The sequence below is a fragment of the Emys orbicularis genome, chromosome 23 (assembly GCF_028017835.1).
Source record: "Emys orbicularis isolate rEmyOrb1 chromosome 23, rEmyOrb1.hap1, whole genome shotgun sequence".
NCBI classification, from domain to species: Eukaryota; Metazoa; Chordata; order Testudines; family Emydidae; genus Emys; species Emys orbicularis.
The window spans coordinates 433,409-456,636 of NC_088705.1; the positions used below are offsets into that span (position 1 = coordinate 433,409).

Consider the following 23,228-nt stretch of genomic DNA (forward strand, 5'->3'; position numbering starts at 1 on the left):
TTCTAGGACCACTGGTCTAGATAATACTTAGTCTTGCCATGAGTGCAGGAGACTGGACTCAATGACCTCTCAAGGTCCCTTCCAGTTCTACAATTCTATGAAAACAGGCCTTATGATTCTTAAGGTAATCTGCAAACATTCTTCTGTAGAGTTCTAAACCTAACTTTTTATAAGCTTTTTTGAAGGAGTTAACTCATCTGATGTGAATGTTATACCTTTCAGAACAGGCTAACATTCAGACTCATCTAGCACAAAGTGCCTGAAGTACAGTGGATAATTTCAGTACCAGTATTAAAAATGAGTTAAATTGTATTAAGATTAAATATTGTTTTTCATATCTGAAAGGTGAGTTCTATTCCTTGCTATTTACAAATGTGAGGATTGATTACATTGCACAGCAAAAACCCACCACTGAAGATCTATAAATATATGTTTAATGAACTATATGCTAAAGGACAAGATGTGAGGAATGGATGAAGTTAAGGTGATAAATGCTGGCAGTCTCCATGGCTACACCAAATTATAGGCTGGGATTGTCATCCCTTTACCACACGTGCTATCACTTTTATCTGGCTGACAAATGATTTAGGGTGGCAGTTCATTAGGTAAATCAGAGCTGAGATATTGCTGGTATTCACTGTAAAGTTGCCAACTTTGGATAAATTCCTGGAGATTTAATCACATGACAGTCTTTAATTAAACATTAATCTTTAAATCATGGAGACTCCAGGACAATCTTAGAGGGTTGGCAACCCTAAACTACTTCTACATTAAGAGGGTGATTTCGTTCACTGTTCATAAGGTCGGGGAGGGAGCAGAGGTGTTCAGGTAGCAGGTCTCCTTAGACTGGATTGTTGGGAGGAGTGTTGTACCTTGTACCACTCTAGCCCCCAAGTTGGCAGCTATCACAACCCTCCCATCCTTACCTAGCAGCGGAAAGCGAGTCTCGGGCTCCGCTTCTAGGTTCCCCTGCCTCACGGGTCCGCTCGGCCAGGCTCCGGGATTTTTGTGCACCCATCGCAGTCGTGAGGGGCAACCCTCATCTGACCCCCATCCAGGCACCGCCTCCTCCCATGCAGGGAGTGGTCCTTCTCCGTGGGGCGTGTCCCCCCGAGGAATGGAATCCCAGCTACTTGGCCCCTTCCGACCTCCCTCCGTCACGTGAAGCGGTATAATCAGGTGACTCATCACCTGATCCCAGTCAGCCTACCCTGCTGGCCCCAGCCAATCAAAACTCACGATTGTCAGGTTAGGCCAATCGGCGCGGAGGCAAGTTAGGTTGCATTAACGCGGCAGGACTCGGGGATTCCTTCCAGCCCGCCCTAGGCGGAGTGAGAGCGAGGGTTCGTGGGGTCGGTAGTGCTGGAGCGGGCGGTCTGTGGGGATGGCGCTGCAGTTTGGGGGGCCGGGCTCGGTGGGGGGGACGGAGGAGCCGGCTTTAATCGGGGGCAGTTTTGGCGCGTCGGATTCGTTCCCCAAGGACTTCGGCTACGGAGAAGAGGAGGAGGCGGAACTGGACGGGGGCTCCGGCCCTGGTGGAAGCAGTGGCGTCCCGGGCGTGGCTGGGGGCGGCCCGGGCGGTGCGGATTCCAAGCCTCGCATTCTACTCATGGGATTGCGGCGCAGCGGGAAATCGTCTATCCAGAAGGTGAGGCCGGGGAAGCGGGAGTATACAGGGGCTCTTCGTGGATAGAGGGCTCCAGGGGGTGGCCAAGGGGTGCGGGGGCTAAGATGTAGCTGCTGTATTTGTACCTTCACTTCTACTCTCGCCTTCCCCCTTTATATCCCGCACCATAAATGAGGCACCCGAATCTTGAGAAGAACCCTTCTCTGAGCAGCAGTTAAGGCCTTGATACTGGTTATATAGGCACCTCTAGTGTAGTTGTCCTTGTGCATTGAAATGGGCCCTGAGCTTGCTTGGTCCTCCGGTTTCCTTATCTTCGCAGTAAATTGTGTGGTAAGCTGCCTAGGGCAGGGGTATTTAGCAGGCCGGCGGGCGGGAGGGTGGCGCTGCTGCTTGCCCCTCTGGCTGAGGGGTAAGTGCCACCTGCACTGTCTTGAATCCTCTATGTGGCTTGTTTCTAACGAGAGCTCCTCTCTCCGCTTTGTATGGGTTAGTAGGCAACTTCTTCTTTTTAAAGCAGCAGCATATAGAGAAGTTGAACAAGAAGGTTCTTATTTCCCAAAAATGCATTTTCTGTCTGCAGAGATGTATGCTTCACTTTGAGTTTGGGCTACAGCCTTTTTTATTCCTGATGCACAGGTGTCTTCTCTCCAAAACCAGGTGTCTTCTCCCCAAAACCAAGGTGTGTCTCAGGAAATGAAACAGGCAGATGTTTCTGAGATTTTTATCTACTTGTTGATTTGAAAATAGGGTAAGCCACACCAGCGTGATGAATCTGCATTGTTGTGACTAAAATTGCCAATTCAGACAAGCCTTCAGTTCTTTTTAACATTTTTGGGAGCTACTCCGATTTCATTATCTGTGGGGGCAAAAGCATAATTAGATCTTCTGGGTGATTTGCTTCTTTGAGGCAAAGAGAAAGATGGACACTTTTGGATGGTGAATACATCAACAAATGACAACAATGTGTTAGACTTGCTGTTAGGCTTCATAGGGCTGCTAGGGCATTCTGCCCATCAAGGTCATTGTGATGAGCTTCAAAATAGAAATCTAATTTTAGAAAAATGCAGCGGTGTTACAGTGATCCTCAAGTCTTGCCTGCAGGTCTTCAGAGTCTACACATAGCTTTCCTTGCTAAGCCCTTTTCTGTGACCCCCTCCCCCCCACTGTGTAAAGCGGTGTCAGAGTATCGCAGTGTAGAGCATTGCCACGGCAGAAGCAATCTCAGCAATAACCTGATTTTTCTGGTCAAGCCTTGTTAACAGTTCTCAATGTCTGTTAGCCAAAGGGACAAGCCTTCCTAACAGCATGAAATTCAGTGGTCTGCTGGGCCACCCTTCTTTCTGCCTACTCCCCTGGGTTTATTTCCTTTCTCCTCCATCTCAAGTGCTGGGGTGACCGTATAACCTCATGCACCAACTCTGCTAGGCTTGACATTGTGTGCGGATGCCAGGCTTTCACTTCCCAAAACAAGTCCTCTACTTTCAGCTTGCCCCATGGTCAGAGATCCCATGGTGGTCAGAAGAAATGCTACAAAGACACACTGACAATGCATCTCAAGAAAACTGATGTGGACATCAGAAGCTGGGAAGAGCAAGCCACCAACAGATCTCAATGGCGCCATATTCTCCATCAGGCAGTGGCCCGCTTTGGGAAGAAGCGTCTTCTCCTCAAAGCTGAAAGAGAGCAGGAAGGAAAAAGAAAAAACTTTCTCCCAGCAGGCAGCTGACCCACCAAGAAATGTCTGTACCTACTGTGGGTGGATCTGTGGTTCCAGGATGGGACTCCTGAGTCATCTCAGGACCCTTTTGTAAATCTGTGGTACAGATAATCCCTGAATTGAGGGATTGCCGATGATGATGATAACCTCAGTCAGACACAGACTCAGCTCGGAGCTCCAAAATAATGCTGCTGTCACCAGATATGTAAACGTTCACAATTTTATTGTCATGAGTCTTTCTTGTTTAAAGCCCTGGACTTGGAGGTCATTTGGAGTTTTTAACAAAAGTTTCTGACTCATGGTTGTGGAGAAATACTGGAAAAAGTGAAACCTAAAGATAAGTCCAGAAGGAAGATTAAAAAAATCCTCCAAATGTATTATTTTAAATCTCATGATTAAACTAATCTCATGATTTTGGGGGGGCTTGACTCATGACTTCTGAATGCTTGTCTGGCAATAGTATTCATACTGGGCCTCACACAGCGCTGCTCTCTGCTGGAGTGGGAGGAGGTCATTTGTCCCCCATACAGTCCTCTGCTTGTGGCTCCTAGCCTGCTCAATAAACAGGAAACATGGAGCTGAACTGCTTGAAGACCAGAGAAGGTCTCTACCTGCCACCCTAGCAGAGGACTCTTGTACTGGGAATCCCCCAGTACCACGCCATCCAGCCGAGTGCTGTATATGGAAGGATCTAATAAGCCTTCTGGTGGTGTTTTTCAAAGTTCAGGTTGCGATCCAGTACTGGGTCGCAGCATATAAGGCACTGGGTCACTCTTGTCAGCACCACTGACTGGAACGCCTGCGGGCGAGAGCTGTGCGGAGCCGCTTGCGCACCTCTGCCAAGGAATTGGACCTGCTGCTTGCCGCTTCCAGGGTGCAGCATGGGCTGCAGTGCCAGGACAGGTGGGAAGCCTGCCTCTGCACCCTGGCTGCGCCACTGACCAGGAGCCACCGGAGGTAAGTTTGCGCCCCAATCCCCAGCCTCAGCCCTGAGCTCCCGAAACCCCCTCCTGTACCCCAAACCCCTCAGCCTTGGCCCCACCCCAGAGCCCTGATCCCCTCCTGCACCCCAACTCCCTGCCTTAGCCCAGAGCCCCCTCCCACACCCAAACCCCTCATCCCCAGCTCCGTTGGGTCGCATCAACAATTTTCTTCAACTGGGTCCCCAGAAATAATTTTTTTTTTTTTTTTTTTTTTTTTTTAAACCACTGCCTTATGGAGTGTTGGGGTAGAATTCGCAGGGGCTCACACATATGCAGAGCCCTCTGCTGGTGTGGGGTAGCATTGCCAGCAGGGGCCTTCCACAAATTGTAGACAAGCTGATGACTGTTGCTTGGAAAAGATTCCTACTTGATGTGGGCAAGTGGATTTTTCAAACTCTGTGTTGTGGTACAGGGGGGCCCAAGAAACTAGAAGAAAAGGTTGTGGATGGCTGCTGAGAAGCACAATAAGAATCAATAGACAAAAGCCAGCTCTGGACTCCTTGAAATTGTGGACAGCCATATTCTTTGGAGCATTGCTTATAGCTAGTGGTATTCCCTGATGAATTGGATATCTAGTCTTAATATATAGCTAGTGCTGCTCCTTCTGTTGGCTGTGGCCCAATGATAGTTTTCTTGATAGGAGTTGCCATACCTGTGTTGTCAGCACAGTCTAGTCCATGTATCTAGCAGTGGCTGATATGTAATGCTTTTGAGGAAGATGCAAGAAACCCTCCAGTAGGCAGTTATGGAATAATCTATCCAGAAGAAAAGCTTTGTCCTAACCTCCAATACTTAGAAGATAGATTCTTTCCAAAACTCTCTAATTTCTTGCTACTATAACTGGATGATATTGTTATCTGTATAACCATTCAGTCTGTTTGTGAACCCTACTAAGTACTTGGACCTATCAGTATCTTGTGGTTGTGAGTGACGTAGGTAAATTGTGAACTGTGTGAAATTATTTGTTTTGATCAATTTAATTATCCCCCTTTTTTTTTTTTTTTTTTTTTTTATGTAAACTATCAGGCACTGCTGTTCAGCTTGCTTTCTCTGACATTGTTTACCTTGTTTACCATTGTTGTGTCCTCTCATTCATCTTAACTCTAAACAGTCCCCATCTCTTCCTATGAAAGTTTTTTCCTAAGTTTTAGTTGTCTGAGTCATTTTTGTTGCCCATTTGTTTGCTGCATTTTGACTGGTGATGCATATCTATCAAATCTTCATTGAACTGCCCACAGTGATACCCAAGTCCTCTTTTCCTGAGTTGTTGTTAACTTGTAGCTCAGTAAGGTGTATAAATCATTCAAATGATTCCTTCCAATATCCATTGCTTTGCATTTGTTAACAATGAATTTAAACTGCTTTCCTGTTAGGTCACTGTTGTCAGGTCCCTCTGAAGCTTGTCAGTTTTCTCCAGACTCGATTAACCTGAGTAATCTTGGGGCTTGTCTCGACTACAAAATTAAGTCGACCTTAGTTAGGTCGATATATAGCCACCGCAGTAATCACTGTGTTGTTAATCTTTCCAGCTATACTCTTAACCCGGCAGAAGAGTCTGTTCTATCTTGGGGCCTCTCCTTTTGTCCCTCCAGACCCACGAACATGATACAGTTCTGCGGTGACCTAGAATCCTACTTTCGACGTCTCTGACTCAAAGAATATTTCCAACCCACCTCTGAACAACATACTAACCCACAGAATCCTCCGTACCAGCATTAAGAAAAAAAGGATTCTGCATGGACTCCTCCTGAAAGTCGAAACAACAGACTGGACTTCTACATAGATTGCTTCCGTCAATGTGCACGGGCTGAAATTGCGGAAAAGCAATATCACTTGCCCCATAACCTTAGCCGTGGTGAACACAACGCCATCAACGGCCTCAGGAACAACTCTGACATCATAATCAAAAAGGCTGACAAAGGAGGTGCTGTTGTCTTCATGAATAAGTTGGAATATAAACAAGAGGCTGCTAGGCAGCTCTCTAACACCACATTCTACAGGCCATTATCCTCTGATCCCACTGAGGATTACCAAAAGAAACTACACCATCTGCTCAAGAAACTCCCTGAAAAAGCACAGGAACAGATCTGTACAGACACATGCCTAGAACCCCGACCAGGGGTATTCTATTTGCTACCCAAAGTCCATAAACCTGGAAATCCTGGACGCCCAATCATCTCGGGCATTGGCACCCTAGCAGCAGGATTGTCTGGCTATGTGGACTCTCTCCTCAGGCCCTACGCTACCAGCACTCCCAGCTATCTTCGAGACCCCACTGACTTCCTGAGGAAACTACAATCCATTGGTGATCTTCCAGAAAACACCACCATGGCCACTATGGATGTAGAAGCCCTCTACACCAACATTCCACACACAGATGGACTACAAACTATCAGGAACAGTATCCCCGATAATGTCACGGCAAACCTGGTGGCTGAACTTTGACTTTGTCCTCACCCACAACTATTTCACATTTGGGGACAATATATACCTTCAAGTCAGCAGCACTGCTATGGGTATCCGCATGGCCCCACAGTATGCCAACATTTTTATGGCTGACTTAGAACAACGCTTTCTTAGCTCTCGTCCCCTAACACCCCTACTCTACTTGCACTACATTGATGACATCTTCATCATCTGGACCCATGGGAAAGAAGCCCTTGAGGAATTCCACCATGATTTCAACAATTTCCATCAACCTCAGCCTAGACCAATCCACACAAGCGGTCCATTTCCTGGACACCACTGTGCTAATAAGCAATGGTCACACAAATACCACCCTATACCAGAAACCTACTGACCGCTATGCCTCCAGCTTCCATCCAGGACACACCACACAATCCATTGTCTACAGCCAAGCTCTAAGATACAACCGCATTTACTCCAATCCCTCAGACAGAGACCAGCACCTACAAGATCTCCATCAAGTGTTCTTAAAACTACAATACCCACCTGCTGAAGTGAAAAAACAGATTGACAGAGCTAGAAGAGTACCCAGAAGTCACCTACTACAGGACAGGCCCAACAAAGAAAATAACAGAACGCCACTAGCCGTCACCTTCAGCCCCCAACTAAAACCTCTCCAGCGCATCATCAAAGATCTACAACCTATCCTGAAAGATTATCCCTCACTCTCACAGATCTTGGGAGACAGACCTGTCCTTGCTTACAGACCGCCCCCAACCTGAAGCAAATACTCACCAGCAACCACACACCACACAACAAAAAACACTAACCCAGGAACCTATCCTTGCAACAAAGCCTGATGCCAACTCTGTCCACATATCTATTCAAGTGATACCATCATAGTACCTAATCACATCAGCCATGCCATCAGAGGCTCGTTCACCTGCACATCTACTAATGTGATATATGCCATCATGTGCCAGCAGTGCCCCTCTGCCATGTACATTGGCCAAACCAGAGAGTCTCTACGCAAAAGAATAAATGGACACAAGTCTGACATCAGGAATCATAACATTCAAAAACCAGTAGGAGAACACTTCAACCTCTCTGGTCACTCAGTAACAGACTTAAAGGTGGCAATTTCGCAACAGATAAGCTTCAGAAACAGACTCTAAAAAGAAACTGCTGAACTTGAATTAATATGCAAGCTAGATACCATTAATTTAGGCTTGAGTAGAAACGGGGAATGGCTGAGCCACATTGAATCTATTTCCCCATGTTAAGTATCCTCACACCTTGTCAAACTGTCTGAAATGGGCTATCATGATTATCACTACAAAAGTTTTTTTTTTTTTTTCTTAATTAATTAGCCTCTTGGGCAACTCACACCTTTTCATGTTCTCTCTCTCTCTCTCTCTCTCTCTGTGTGTGTGTGTGTGTGTGTGTGTGTGTGTGTATATATATGTGTGTGTGTATATGTATATATACATACATAACATGCATAGAATGGAACATATAGTAAAATTGTATCTGATGAAGTGGGCTGTAGCCCACGAAAGCTTATGCTCAAATAAATTTGTTAGTCTCTAAGGGTGCCACAAGTACTCCTGTTCTTTTTGCGGATACAGACTAACGCGGCTGCTACTCTGAAACCTGTGGGGGGGTTTTTTTATGTCCATACTACCCTCCTTCTGCAAGTGGTGTGCATCCTTACAAGCAGTGTTTGCACTGATTTAAGTGGGGTCATGTGGGAGGCTGACAGCTCAGGGCGGGGAGGCTCCTCCAGCCGTGAGCTGACAGCCAACAGGCAATGTAAGGAGTAATGCAGTGTCTACACAAACACTCATTTGCCTTAACTACCTCAACCTAAGCACTACTCCTGTCATGAAGATGCAGTTTTTAAGTTGGTGTCATAGGCAACTTCTATTGGCAGGAGTAATGTTGTAGTGTAGACGCTTAGAGTTAGGTTGATGTAAGCTGCCTTACATTGACCTAACTCTGTAATGTAGACCAGGCCTTGCTTTCTGCAAATTTTGCCACGTCCCTGAGTTCCTATCTTGGAATTGTAACTTTAAATTTTCTAGTTCTGGACTGTATCTAAAACTGAAAAGGGGCCTATTTTCATATTTTGTCTTGAAATCTCACAAAAATATCTGTTTTGAGAGAGATTGGCCCAAGATTGCAGAAATCTTGTGATAGATTTATGTAACTTTCCACTCTTTGTGACGATGTAAATTTTTTCAAAATTCTTGCCACACTTTGAATATTTGGATAACTACTGTTATACCGGTATTGGGTAAAATGAGCTGGAGTTTAGGTGGCTTGTCAAGTGTCACATGTCAAGTCAGTAGTAGGAATAAAATTCAGGTCTTCTGACTGAAAGTTCCCTGTTCTAGTATGTGATGGTACTTCTGTGGTACCAGCTTTTTTTAGATGTCTTTTCCATTCCAGGACCAGGTCTCTGGGTCAGCACTGAACCAACACCCTTACATTGCCTGCGTGGGGCATCATGCTGATAAAAGGCCTACCTTTCAAGGCTGAAGGTTGGCCCTGTCTGCTCTTGGTATTTAAGGTTCTCCTGGCTGTTTCTGAAAGAGCAGGCTTTAATTCCAATGATCTCAAATCTTAACTTCAGTAATTACTTGTACCCACCTAAATTGCGCTGTGTAGCAATTAAACATGCTGTTCTTAACTTGTCCTGAAGCTATTGTGTTGTGGTATTGGTTCTGTAACAGTGGTTGCTGTATTCTGCCCCAGAGATGGCTCATTTTTGGAGGTGGGTGAAGCTCGTTCAAAAAAATCTTGACTCTTGCAAAAGGTGCTATATAAATCCATATTCTTTTTCCTATACTTAACTATTAAGCCACTTAATTGTTCAGTTATAAATTACTTGTGGGGTTGAATATGCAGTTGTGGCATATAATTTGTGCTACTAGAGCTGCTGTCTCTAACTGTACGCTATCTCGGGGCAGGGAATGTTTCTTTTCAGTTCATACAGCACTACCTATATTTGGGACTCCCATCCCAGTTGGGGGTCTTTGGGGATTACCATAGCGTAAATAATTACTACTAGTGCTGTCACTACGTTGTTTAATAATAATAATAAAAATATTATTATTTTTCACTAACTGCAACTTGAAAATTGCCCCCTTCTCTTTCAGATGTTTGTTCTAGACCCATTCTTGAAGGGAATGGGTCCAGCAGTTCTCAAATTTGTCAGTAAGCAAAGCAAATGATTTGTTGTGGTGTTGTTGTCCTAACCCTATTTCAGTTAGACTAACTACAGTTCTTGTGATTTTTTTTGGGGGGGGGGGGTGTCTCTAAAACTGGGAAATCTGTTAAAATTTTCTTAACTTTTATCGCAGCTTTAGAACAGGTTGTTTCTGACTTTGTAAAGTTCATCCTGGAGTGGTAGTAACACCTTAGTTAAGGTGCCCAAGTTTTAATTATCCCACTGAAATGGAAAGTGTGAACACTTAGGGAACTTGTAATACTACATGGCCACAACCACAAGACTGGTTATAGCTTCCCAGTTAGTTATTGTGGTAGTACACAGATGACCTCAGGGCACTGTATTACACTAATACCATGGGAAAAGAAGCAACTTGTCTTTTGCTGAGTGGGGGATGGGATAATTCAGACTTGTAAAATCCACATAATTGAAAACTATTTAGTGCTACTTAACTTGAGGTTAATTTCCTTCATCAGATAAAATAAACAATGTTTGCTATGTGTTTTTAAAGTTTTTCTTCCATTCCGAGACTTGTATTTCACTGGCAAGTAGCATACTGACTGCGTGACTTTATCCTCTGGTCATTATTACTTTTTCTGTTCATTCTGAGAGAAAAAGGCAGCATTCTTAACTTGATGATTTTTGTCAAATCTTCAAAAGCCAATTAGTCTTCACTTTCCCTTTAACAGGTGGTGTTTCATAAAATGTCTCCCAATGAGACCCTGTTTTTGGAGAGTACCAACAAGATTTACAAAGATGACATATCCAACAGTTCCTTCGTGAATTTCCAGATATGGGACTTTCCTGGACAAATGGACTTTTTTGACCCAACATTTGATTATGAGATGATTTTCAGAGGCACAGGGGCACTGATATATGTAATTGATGCACAGGTAGATATAAATAGCAAATAACGGTGGAGCGTTTTCTTGCTATTTGAGGTGGAGGCGACTGGTGACTGTTTAAAAACCTTTCTTACAAATTAAAATCTAACACTGGCTAGAACCAATAACTTTTTTTTTTAAACCTGAGCTTACTTTGAAACGTAAGGGGCCAGTATCATAGCTTAGCCGCTTTAATGGATATAGGAATTGTTGTACTAGATCAAACCAGAGAGTCCATATAGTCCAGTATCCTCTGTCTTAGTTCTTAGTGTTTGGCTGACACCTTTGAGCGTTTTACTTCTGGGGGCATTCTGTGCTAAAAAATTAAAAAATCTGTGCACAATATTTTAAAATTCTGTAAAGTTCTGCAAATTTTATTAGTCAAATAAATGTGGAGGCTCCAGCATGGCATTGGGGAGCACAGGCCACTAGCTTCACAGAGATGGGAGATCACAGTGCAGCTGCCCCCTGGGACATGGACTCAGCAGAGAGGCTGCACTCAACCCTGACAAAGCACAAGGACTGGGCCTGCCCCAGAAACACCCCAGGACCCTGCCCTTCTTTGCCAGGTGTAGGCAGGCAGGCTCAGCAAGGCAGAATCCTAGTGTGGGGGGATACAGGTGTGGGTTGAGAGGGTTCTGTGTGGGGCAATCTGGGTGTGGGTGGCTCAGTGGGGGATCGCCAAGTGCAGGAGTGGGATCTGGCTGCACAGGGGTTTGTTGGACTGTTCTGGGTGCAACAGTAATGAGCGACTGCAGGGGGGTCTGGGTGAAGGTGGCTGGGGCTCAGCAGGGGCGGGGCATCTGGGTATGGGGGGGTCCAGATGCTGGGGAAATAGGGCTCAGTGGGGTGGAGATCCAGGTGCAGGTGGCTTGTTGGGTTGGTCCAGGTGCAGGGAGAGTGGGGCTCATGGGGGGGGGGGGGGGAGGAGGTTTGCAGAGATTCCTGCAGCTGGGGGAGAAATCTGGGGGTGGGTCTGACATGGCCCCGGATGCTGTGCAGGGGAAGAGGAAGTCCCATCCTCCCCAATCCAGCTGGGACTAGCAGCTGAGCCCGGCACAGGGTAGGAGCCACCAGCCAGGTCTTCCCGCCCCCTGCCCCACAGTGATTTACCTTTGCTGGCTGCCCTGGACCCCTGAAACGTACTATTGTGGAGGGTTGCATAACTGCTCTTGTGGCTTCCCTTTGCTTCCCCATCAGAAAGTAATTTTTCTATGGGGAAGCAAAGAAATCTGCAGGGGACATAAATTGTGCTCATGCGCAGTGGCGCAGAATTCCCCCAGGAGTAGGGTTTATATCTCTGGTTTGTTTGTTTTTAAGTGAGTGCATTTATGTTGTGAATGAGATCTAATTCTCTTTAAAGGTGACAGGACAGGATTTAGAACTTACTACCTGGATTTCTGTTTTTCCAAACCTGCTTGTTTCTTCCACACTTCTATTCAAAGGTGGAAATAAAATTTGTTTTCATTTCGCTATTGTTTATACGTGTGCAAAGAGTGGAATAGAAGGGGGATAGCAAAGAAAGATCAGTTAATTGGCTGACAGGTGTGACATTAACCCCTGTCTACACTGATATACAGGATGACTACATGGAAGCTTTAACAAGACTCCACATTACAGTTTCTAAAGCCTACAAAGTCAATCCAGAAATGAACTTTGAGGTTTTTATTCATAAAGTTGATGGTCTGTCAGATGACCATAAAATAGAAACTCAAAGGGATATTCATCAGAGAGCTAATGATGATCTTGCAGATGCTGGGCTTGAAAAACTTCATCTTAGGTGAGTGTTACATGTCAAAATTTCTATCAATCTCACAACTGTATACATGAAACTGGTGACTTTTTTTCTTTAATTTCTCATCAGATTTAATACAAGGGACTTTAATGAGGTCTCGTCCACACTTTGATACTAAGATTACAAAGACTTCTTCAGTCTTACCAAAATATACCGTAGAACATTCACTAGTATAGAACTAAGCATTAATTAAAATTAAATGAGTTGTCAAAAAAGAAAATATAATTTGTGATACATGATCCTGGCTTTATTTTGTTTGCCAATTCCATGCTAATTTAAATTTATATTGTATTGCACATTGCAAGTTTGGCTCCATCAAGTATTAAAGCATTTTTTAGTGTCTGTGTAACTCACTTTTTCTTTCTTCTTTACTCATGGTCAGCGCTAACTAGCCATGGTTGATGGGCTGTCATTTGCTTATTGATATTTAATTGTTTAAATTGTTCTGCCTGAGAGTACATTGGGGTCAATGTCTATTTTTCTTTCTTTCCCCATCTCTACTCTGGGGAAATCTTAAAAAAATTGCCACTGGTTCTAACACCACTCAGTGTAGACATGACTGAAGTGGAAGTGGCAGAAAACAGGAAGTTTTATAAAATTTAAATCTCTGAAAGGGAATGGCCTGGGCCTTTTAAATACATTTTTAATAGCTCTCTGCCAGAGGTTGTGGTACTGCTAGCAAAAGGTACTGTGAAAACCATGCCCAAACTTCTTTGTCTCCGTCTCTGTCTCTTTCTCTCTCTCTCCTGCTTTCGAGGGAGATTATCCTATGCTTACTCCAACAATTCTGTAAATGCCTCCTGATTTCTGTAGCAGCAGAGTGGTGTTGTACCAGTAGAACTTGGATAAAACAATAGAGTTCAAATGTTAGGATTTTTAACTTTGACAATTTATTGCAGCACTGATTTACACTTAACTTTTCTGATTGGATTTTTTTGTTTTTAAACCCACAGCTTTTATTTGACCAGTATCTATGACCATTCAATATTTGAAGCCTTCAGTAAGGTTGTACAAAAACTCATTCCACAACTGCCAACCTTGGAAAACCTACTAAATATCTTTATATCAGTAAGTGCAATATTACTTTTTAGTTACTAAACTTAGTTTAAAAATACATTACAGCATATATTTAAAAATAGTTTATACTGGCAAAATTGTGCTTTTTGCGGATTTAGCATATTCCAGGCTCCTCTTGCACCCTTGCCAGTGAAATAAGCTGTACCAGCAAAAGCACACTGATGGTATAACTGCATCTACACTATGGGTTTTTACTGGCACAGCTATGTTAGTCATAAACTGCATCTCATTATACTCCTCACTGACATAACTATGCTGGTGAAAGTTTACAGTATAGACCTGGTTTTAGTCAATTACAGATAATTGCACAGTGTCAGGAAGGGAAAACTGCTCATTGAGAGCATTACTTGCTAGAGGTAGTGTTGCTGTTTTCTGTTGATTACACTGAAATTTATTTTTAATTTCCTGAAAATATCCTCTGGTGAGAGGAAGCAGAATAGTAGAGTTGAAAGATGACAGAAGGGTTTGGATGAGGAAGACTGTGTATGGCAAACATTAAGAGGTCGTTGTTATCATAGGTGCAACTTGAAAAAAGCCCTTCTGATAAGGAAATGAGTGAAGGGTGTGTGTGCTCACTTATTCATGCTGTATAGCAGGAGACAAGGAAGTGCTTGGATATCCTGTTGATATGACTCTGTAGGAACCTAGCCAGATAAAGGGATAAAAATGGAAGTGGTAGGTTGGAACGGAGCTGTGTAACACATTGAAGAATAGAACATGGCGTATAAACTTAATAAGGAAGTGGCCAGTGAATAATCTTCAGAGAGATGTCCTGGATACGTTCCCAAATTGGGAAGATGTGGTATACAAACCACCTGGGGAAAGGCTACAATAAACACTTATTTTGGTTCATAAATAGAGATTCTGACTGAAATCTATATTGCACTCATTTGAACCTGTTTACTGCCAGTGGTAGGCATTTGGTGGACTTTCAGTATGCGTACATGCACCCTAGGTCATCCAGTCAGAATATTCTCAAAGAAGTGACTGTTAAGGAGGACATGTGATCGCTTCAGTGTCCTCTGATGTTGTTAGCTTCTATAATATCTGATACTCTTCATGCAATCACAAATATGGTAGCTGATTTTAATTGCCCTCTTTCCCATCAGAATGTCCATTCCCTACATCATTTGGGCTACTTATGGTGTGATTGCTACCTACAGAGAAAAGCTTGTCTCTTTCACCAACAGAAGTTGGTCCAATAAGAGATTACCTCTCTCACCTTGTTTCTCTGATACCCTGGGACTGACACGCCACAACTCCGTTGCATATAATTTGTTCATAGTAATACTTGTCCTTCACCTTTCATTACTGAATTCATTTCGTGGATAGGGCTAGTTTATTGGCAGCTGCACATGTGCAGCTAAGAGGAAAAATTCTATAGAAGGTAGAGAAGTAATTGTCAATTAGGTCCTTGGGGAAATTGTAGTGAAATTTAGTCTTTATTAACCACAAAAACTCATGAACTGATCGGTAGTGGGGGTTTTAAAATGTTGCCTTCTAAATTTTTTCGGTAGCTTATATAATGGCCTTTTATGGCAAATAATTCATTCATCATTAAATTTTCTATCAGCTAAACTGCAACATTGATGATTCAGTTAGCTAGCTGCATTTTGCTAACAGGTTTCCAGGCTGATGCAGTGCCCTGTACAGAATCTCTGGAGACTATGGAAACTATTCAAACCTATTCCCATTTTGGTCCTTTTGAGTAATTGAAATTCTGTTTATTTTTATGCTCTTAAAAATGTGAAACTATGAATTCTACATAAGACTTCTTAAAATTTAGATGTTCTGATGACTCAGTATGCATCTCCAATTCTTTCTTTTTGAAGAATTCAGGCATTGAAAAAGCCTTTCTCTTTGATGTAGTCAGCAAAATCTACATTGCGACAGACAGTTCCCCTGTGGACATGCAGTCATATGAGCTGTGCTGTGACATGATCGATGTAGTGATTGATGTGTCTTGTATATATGGGTAAGTGACAAATCCTTTTAGAGAGTTGGCTTAAGATAAGCTCTATAAAATGGCAGATGAGAGCTGCAAGCTTCATGTAAACATGTCAGCCCCCTTAGCTACAGGCTGAGGTGGACTATAGAGCTTCTTCTCTGGTCCTTTTAAAGAGGAAAGATGGTATTCTGGTTCAGCAACAGGACTGGGTTGTGCAGATAAGAGATTTTTCAGTCTGCAACAGACCTCTCTGACCTTAACTTCTCTAAGCCCCAGCTTCTGCCTTAAAATGTGAATAATACATTTTTGCCTTAGTGGTGTTGAGTGTAAATCCATTAATATCTGTGAGTGCTGTACAAAGGCCTACAAATTCAATACCATCCACCCCTGTTCTTATGCACTTTCCTAATGAGCATTAATTAACAATGCAGTGAAACTACACTGATTCAAAATGTTCTGACTGCCTGGGGGAAGTTACTTTTTGAGCAGGCCAGGCTCCGCCTTGGTTAACACCTTTCTGATGGAGGCAGACTGAACACTGTTTCCTCTGCAGCCTAGTCTAAGCTCCCCATCTAAGTGGTATCTAATGGATGTCGCACTGCCTCAGAGTGGTTGCTAGAGCAATAAGAAGGTTCATTCTTTCCTCCAGAGGTGGAACATATACTGCTGCAGTGTGTGCTTCAGCTTCTCTTGACTCACAACCAGAATATGGCCCTAATGCAATTACGGATAGGATGTCTTTTTAGTCTGTATTGATATCTGCTTGGAAATACCCTCTCACTCAAAGGTGTCAAACTCATGGAGAAGGCTGAATTCCATTCTTAATTATGACCCAAGGGGTGAGGTATAAATAACATTGTCAATCCTTGATGGATCTTCCTCCGATATCAATGTGAAGTTTTATGTAGATCGAGTAGAATATAGTATTTCTTTCAGTACCTTATTACATTCAGCATCATTTATGGGAAAATGGGCTCACAAATAGGACCACTGTTTCTGCCCCTCTTTCCTTTCTTCTACATCCTCTCTCCTGTTTCTTCGCTCTTTTTTTTTTTTTCTTCTTCTTCTTCCCCTTTGGATTTCCTTCCATGCCACAACTCCAGATTCCTACTCCCTACCCATTCCATCCACTCAACAGTGAAGCAGTTAAATAGTTAGTTAGTTCTTGGCTTTTTATGTTTTCAATAGACTTAAAAGTTAATACACAAGACTAACTGTTGGGCAGGGGTGTTCACTTTCTTAGTTATTACACAACCAGGAAGACAGTGTTGCATGAGTTAACCTCCCAAATTTGACACGGGTGTTTCTTTGACAAGAGACTTCCCTGCTTTTAAATTAAAAGTGAGATATTGTAGAACCCGAATTTGTCATGCAAGGCCACATATAGATACAGCGAGTGGGCTAGGTGGAGGACACCACTGCTCTAAATACTTTCAACAGAGAAAAGAGCAAATGAAGTATATTCTGGAGTACATACATGCTGTTATTAAACACTAAGGGGTAAAAGTACACACAACTAAAACTTACTTAACTGCAGCTTTCTTAATCACGTGCCTTTAAATTGACATCCAGGCTTCATTATAATTCTAATGTATCAACACGTTACACCTTCTCCATTTCAGCTCCTTTAACTAATTAAATTGCCATTTTAAGGTAGCTAAATACTTGAATATCTTCATCTTCCTTCCCTTAACTGTCTTTCCATAATATAGGCACAAGAGTTCCAGAAACAAGGATCTAATATTAATTTTGTAAGTCTATATCTAGACTCCCAAATAAGTGGTCTGGTTTTCAGGAGTTCTGAGCTTCCAACACCCAGCAGTTTCTAGTGAAGTTGATGTGCTCAGTGCTACATGGCCTGATATTCAGAAGACTCTTTAAAGTGTGCTTTGCTATACCAAATAAGTAGGTTGTGATGGCAAAGCCACTAGTAGTTTAAGTTGGCCTATACTCTCGATTTTTCTAAGATCTAACTGTATACAGTGTGTTACAAATATGCAATTTTATGGCTGAAAATACTTTTTTCCAGGGATAAATTAGCAGATGTTAAATTAGAACTTTATCACAGAATTGTAGTTGCAGCTCTGTAGTGATGGCTGCTAATGAGTAGTTCCATGAGTGTAACCTTTAATTATCTGTAACCCCACAGTCCTCTTTTTTTTTTTTTTTTTTTTTTTTTTTTTTTTTCCCCCTCATACAAGAAAACACATTTGAATGCTGTTCTGCAGTGAATTCATTCCTACAAATTAACAAACCTTAATCCTCTGTAAATACAGGGTTAAAACCCTGGTATTTCAGTTCAAAGCACAGGCCTCTACTACTTGAGCTAAAGGAAGCTCTTTTGACTGTAGAAGGACCCTATGTCATAAGCTGGGGGTGGGAGGGGGAATTCTAACAGACCAAGTGGGGTCCTGTGCTGACTCCAATACCACACTTCCAGTAGTCTTGTCCAAACTCCTTTCTTCACCCCTTCATGAGAGATGCATTTATTCTATGGCTTAAATGTAAGAAGCAGTCGTGAGGCAGGGCTGTACTTGTGAAAAGTTCTCCATATATCCTTGCCTAAATGTCGTCTCAATCAGTTTCTTCATAGGACTTTTCTCTGAGACTTCTTGGCTCTGAGACAAGAAAGCTAGAAGCAGGGACATTTTAGCCCTTTCTCTTGTGTTGGTTCTGAGGCCCATCTGGTTTAATTATCAGGGTGAGACAGTGAAATAATGCTGCATGTCCACACAGGGTCTTAAAACTTAACCTCTCCTCTCTGTACTTCTCTTCTGTAGTCACCACACACTTATATATGTCAATTATTATTTAATTACAACACACAACTTCTTCAAATGTAGCCTGTGTGTAAGATTTAACTAATGGTATGTTTAAAGGGTAGTAACAAGCAGCCTTTGATTGAGAAGAGCCAATGAGACAAAATTCAATATTTTAATGTTTGAACTTGCATTTTGACCAATTTTCTTTGACTAAGTGAAACTAGCAATTTTGATACCAAACTAGTTCTAGCCAAAGTTACAGGTAGCTGATGGATCTGAATGGCAACCTTAACTATGGAGACATGACCACCCTATCTCCCTAATACAAAGGTAAAATGAAATGCTTAGCTTCAAACCTGCTCTCTTAACTGGATGTTGATTGGAGGTATGATTCAATGTTGCTGATTTGACCTTAAGGAAATTTTGTGCCCACATCTGGTTTGAGATATGAATATCAGGGTTTGCTAAATGTATTTGCTGCCGAGTTTCTCCCCTTTTCATGTCTCATTCTCATATAAAGCCATGTGGGGTAGAGCATTCACAAAGTGTTCTTTTTCTGAAAAGCTATCTAAATTGTCAGTGTATATTGAATGGTTCGTTGTTTGTTTCATTATTGTAGTTTAAAGGAAGATGGCAGTGGAAGTGCTTATGATAAAGAGTCTATGGCGATTATCAAACTCAATAATACAACTGTCCTATATTTAAAGGAAGTGACAAAGTTTCTGGCACTTGTCTGCATTCTTAGAGAAGAAAGCTTTGAGCGCAAAGGTAAGCACTTGGACTGAAAAAGCTTTTTTCTTTTTTCAATATAGGAAAAAGCATTTTGTCACTTAAAAGATCTTATGTTGATTTATGAAGCAACTGAAGGTCTAATTAAAAAGGATTTTCAACTTGACCATCATTACCTTCCTTCAGATAAGATAAACCTTGGATGTCTTTGTGCCTTGCATTCTTTGAGTTAACTTTTTTTTTTTCTTCCAAAAGAGATGAATGTAAAGACATCTCATTCTCTCTGCAGTATGTGGAAATAAATTAAAACCGTTTTAATTCTGATCTCTCCTCCCACTAATATAAGGGCTGGATAGCCTAACTTTGGCTGAGTAATTTGCCTCTGTAACAACTACATCAGAGGAAAAACAGCAATAGGAGGAGCTACTGTTTATGTTCACTCATAGTGTAAGGGTATTTATGCTAGAAAATAATTACAATGTTTAGTGGTTCTTTGTTCTTTCTTCAATTTGGGCCTTTTGATCTGAACTTAGATTTAAACAGTTTTCACATCATTTACTGAATTGGAGTTCAAAAGCAGTATTAGGGATGGAATTGTAGTGTACCGTAGAACCTCAGTTACGAACACCTCAGGAATGGATGTTCGTAACTCTGAAATGTTTGGTATTCTGAACAAAACATGGTTCTTTCAGACATTTACAACTGAACATTGACTTAATACAGCTTTTAAACTTTACTATGCAGAAGAAAAATGTTGCTTTTTAACCTCCTAATTTAAATGAAACAAGCACAGAAACAGTTTCCTTACCTTGTCAAATCTTTTTTAAACTCTCCCTTTATTTTTTTGGTCTCTGCTGATGCCTGACTGCATAGTTCCAGCTCCAAATGAAGTGTGTGGTTGACTGGTCTGTTTTGTAACTGAAGTTCTACTTTACTATTGTTTTTGGCCATATTTAATTTTACATGATTCCTTTTCCTACACTGTTCATCTTCATTTTATCCCACCTCTGTGGCTGCCTGTAAATTGTGGCATATAAGATCTTTTTATTAGCAGTCGATAAAAATCACTGCTAACACTCCTTCTCCCCCCCCCCCCAATAGTAATGCTGAAGTAGTGACCAAACAGATCTAACATAGGTGAGGAAGACTGCTTTACAAGTGACAGTGGCTTTAAACAGGTCTTTGAAGGATTCTTAGGTAGATTCTTGACTCAATCATGATCTACTGTTTTGGCATATTTTATTATACTTTCCTAACAGATGCCTTCACATACTAAAAAGTGAAACAGCGTAAATAAATATTGGCACTATTTAATTAAATATTCTGCACAATAACTTACCTCTGACTCCTTTGATTTCTACAAAGTCTTTCACTGCTCAGAAATCTCTTAATAAATTAAACAATTACTTTATGCTAATTTAAGTTTCATTGGGTATTTGAGATACTGAACTGAAGAACCTTTTTTCTCCCCCCCCCCCCAACCCCCCACAGGTTTGATAGACTACAACTTCCATTGTTTTCGCAAAGCTATTCATGAAGTCTTTGAAGTAGGTGTTGTCTCCCATAGAACCTGCAATCAAGCAACCACCCCAAACGTGAAAGCAGTGACTCACAATGGCACACCTAGAAATGCAGTCTAGATGAAGATTAAAAACTGGTTGGACCAACTTTTACCAGCTCTTCACTCCAAAGTTTAACTTTGTAGAACAGGATAAGAATACTGTCTTAGTCTGGTGTGTGTGTGTTCCACAAGAGAAGAGCAACACTAACTTAGGAAGAGCAGCCTGTTAACTGATGTTGGACTACTGAAACTACTGTAAAACATTTGAAGTTCAGTGGAGTTAGAATTGTCAACTGAAAACCAGCTGACCATGGTGGCTTTTCCTGTTCAAAGTCCTATTTTAAGAGCCTGGATATAATATAAATGGGAGAAATGTCCCTTTTGGTGGAGCTTACAAATGCTTGAGTGTAATGTGGAATACTGCAGTGAGTTGCTCATCTTCATTTTTAGTTTTCTGTAAAATATCCAGTTTTCTTTAAGTTGAACCTTTTGCCTTTCAAAGAAGTTGGTGGTGTGGACACTATGTAGAAACATCTTAAATTCATGCTTTTTGCTTTTGTAAAGGTCTGTGGCCTATAACTTCAGTAAAACCCAAACATTCCATAAAATTCCTTTGATATACTTGCATTGCTCTTCAGAATATCCCAGAAAATTCCTTATCTTGGTAAATGGAGGTAAAGCCAAGGTTTGCCTGCTCTCATGTGTTCCGGTCCAGTTAAAAGACTGAGCTGTAGCTTTGTTCTAGACAAGTTACCTTCCTAGCTTTCAGATGGAAAAAATGATGCTACCATTTCTCACCATATTTGAAAAGAAAAGAAAAGCAAGAACTCTCACTGTGCTTTTATCCGAAGAGGCTTAAACTAAAACATTCTCAACCTTGAATTGATTACTCAGTCCCAGTGATGAGAGCAATTAAATAAATAACTGTAAAATTATAAATGTCTAGCATAATATCTAGCACTTAGGGTAACATTTTTATACTTGTCAAAGCTACTTTCCGGGGGGGGGGCGGGACCTAAATCCTTTACCTTTTGATGTCAGGAGTCTGTGGATTTTCTACAGTTCATCCCGTTTCTAAATTAGAGGATGGGGCGATAAGCACAATCTATGTAGGAATGGAAAATTGATTTCCAATGACATTGACACAAATGACCATGACAGTGCCAGTTTGAGCATTTCCTGTATTGACACCCCTCCAGAATAAACAGCTTATGATACTGTTTTTGCCTCAGACCTACTTAAATACTGAGTGTCTCCTTGATCTTTTCAACAGTTTCCATAGTATGAAAACCAGCATATGTGAATTGTTAATCTAATTTATTGATAACTTCAGACTTCCATAGTGTGTAACTTTATCTGTCATGTAATGAGTGGTAAGCCCTCTCCCTCTTACCTTCAATTCTTTCCCCCCTAATACTCAATGCTTGTGTACTCAACTGGTCCAGTGACTTTTGAACATACAACTGCCCACTGTAAAATGTGTATATATGAAGTTCTATATACTTAAGTGTGACTTGAATGATTTCTGCAAATTATCAAGGGGAGAGAACCCCTTTTCCCTGAACTGTTTAAAATGTGTATAAGTAAATGCCTTTACTCCAGTGAGTGTTTATCTGGCATATGAAGTTTACCTTGTCTCATGACTTCAGGGATGTTGCGCCCAGCGTGCATTTTTATAAAGGGATCTGTTTCAAAGCCCATTCGAATCAGGGACGGAGGGAGTCAATGGGCTTTAGATCAGGCTCATTAGTAAGCTTCTAAACAGCCAAAATCATATTGGGTGCATGTTGACAATAGAATTGCAGTTGCCTAGGTGGGGGTGCAGTTGACTCTGAAGAATGTGTAAGTGGTTTGACGGGCAGCAGAGCACTACAACATAATCCTTCATCTGTATTACTGTGGTGTGTACATACGGTCAGGCTTAGCAGCCCACTTAACCAGCAACGGAGCATGGTAGCTGACATCATTCCAGGGTGTTTGCTGGTCTCTCAACAGTGCAATCAGAGAGATGTTTTTCACCTCTCTCCTTTGATCTCTCCACCTTGCTGCACAAATAAGTTCGTTGTCATCTCTCACTTTATCACTAGCACCCTCCTTTGACAGAGGGTAAACACTGCTTCCACTAAAAAAGTTAACTGTCAAAATTAACTGGACCTAATAAAGAAGAAAGGGTGCTTTAGTGCTTTTCCCAGTAAACAGTGTGAAATACTTTATTTCTAAAATGCAGCTTCCAGAGATAAGGACTGTTTCCTACAGAATTATGTGCAAGAGGATGTTCTTAATTATTTGTATCTTAATTAGGGATGGAATATAATGTAGAGTGAGCTGTTGTGTGTGCTGAACTTCTGAGTTAATATTAACAACTAATGAAGAAAATAATTGACAAAACCTTTCTAAAATATCAGAGGGGTAGCCGTGTTAGTCTGAATCTGTAAAAAGCAACAGAGGGTCCTGTGGCACCTTTAAGACTAACTTCTGTTAGTCTTAAAGGTGCCACAGGACCCTCT

The 23,228-nt window shown here is 41.8% G+C and overlaps 1 protein-coding gene across 1 annotated transcript; it reads left to right on the forward strand.

Moving 5' to 3' along the window:
* Window positions 1–1,384: 1,384 nt before the first annotated feature.
* On the forward strand, window positions 1,385–22,326 carry RRAGC (Ras related GTP binding C). Its single transcript, XM_065421731.1, has 7 exons — window positions 1,385–1,648; window positions 10,655–10,858; window positions 12,430–12,629; window positions 13,598–13,712; window positions 15,554–15,696; window positions 19,051–19,199; window positions 20,652–22,326. The coding sequence occupies exons 1-7, from the start codon at window positions 1,385–1,387 to the stop codon at window positions 20,798–20,800; spliced, it is 1,224 nt and encodes a 407-aa protein (XP_065277803.1). The 3' UTR covers window positions 20,801–22,326.
* Window positions 22,327–23,228: the final 902 nt, after the last annotated feature.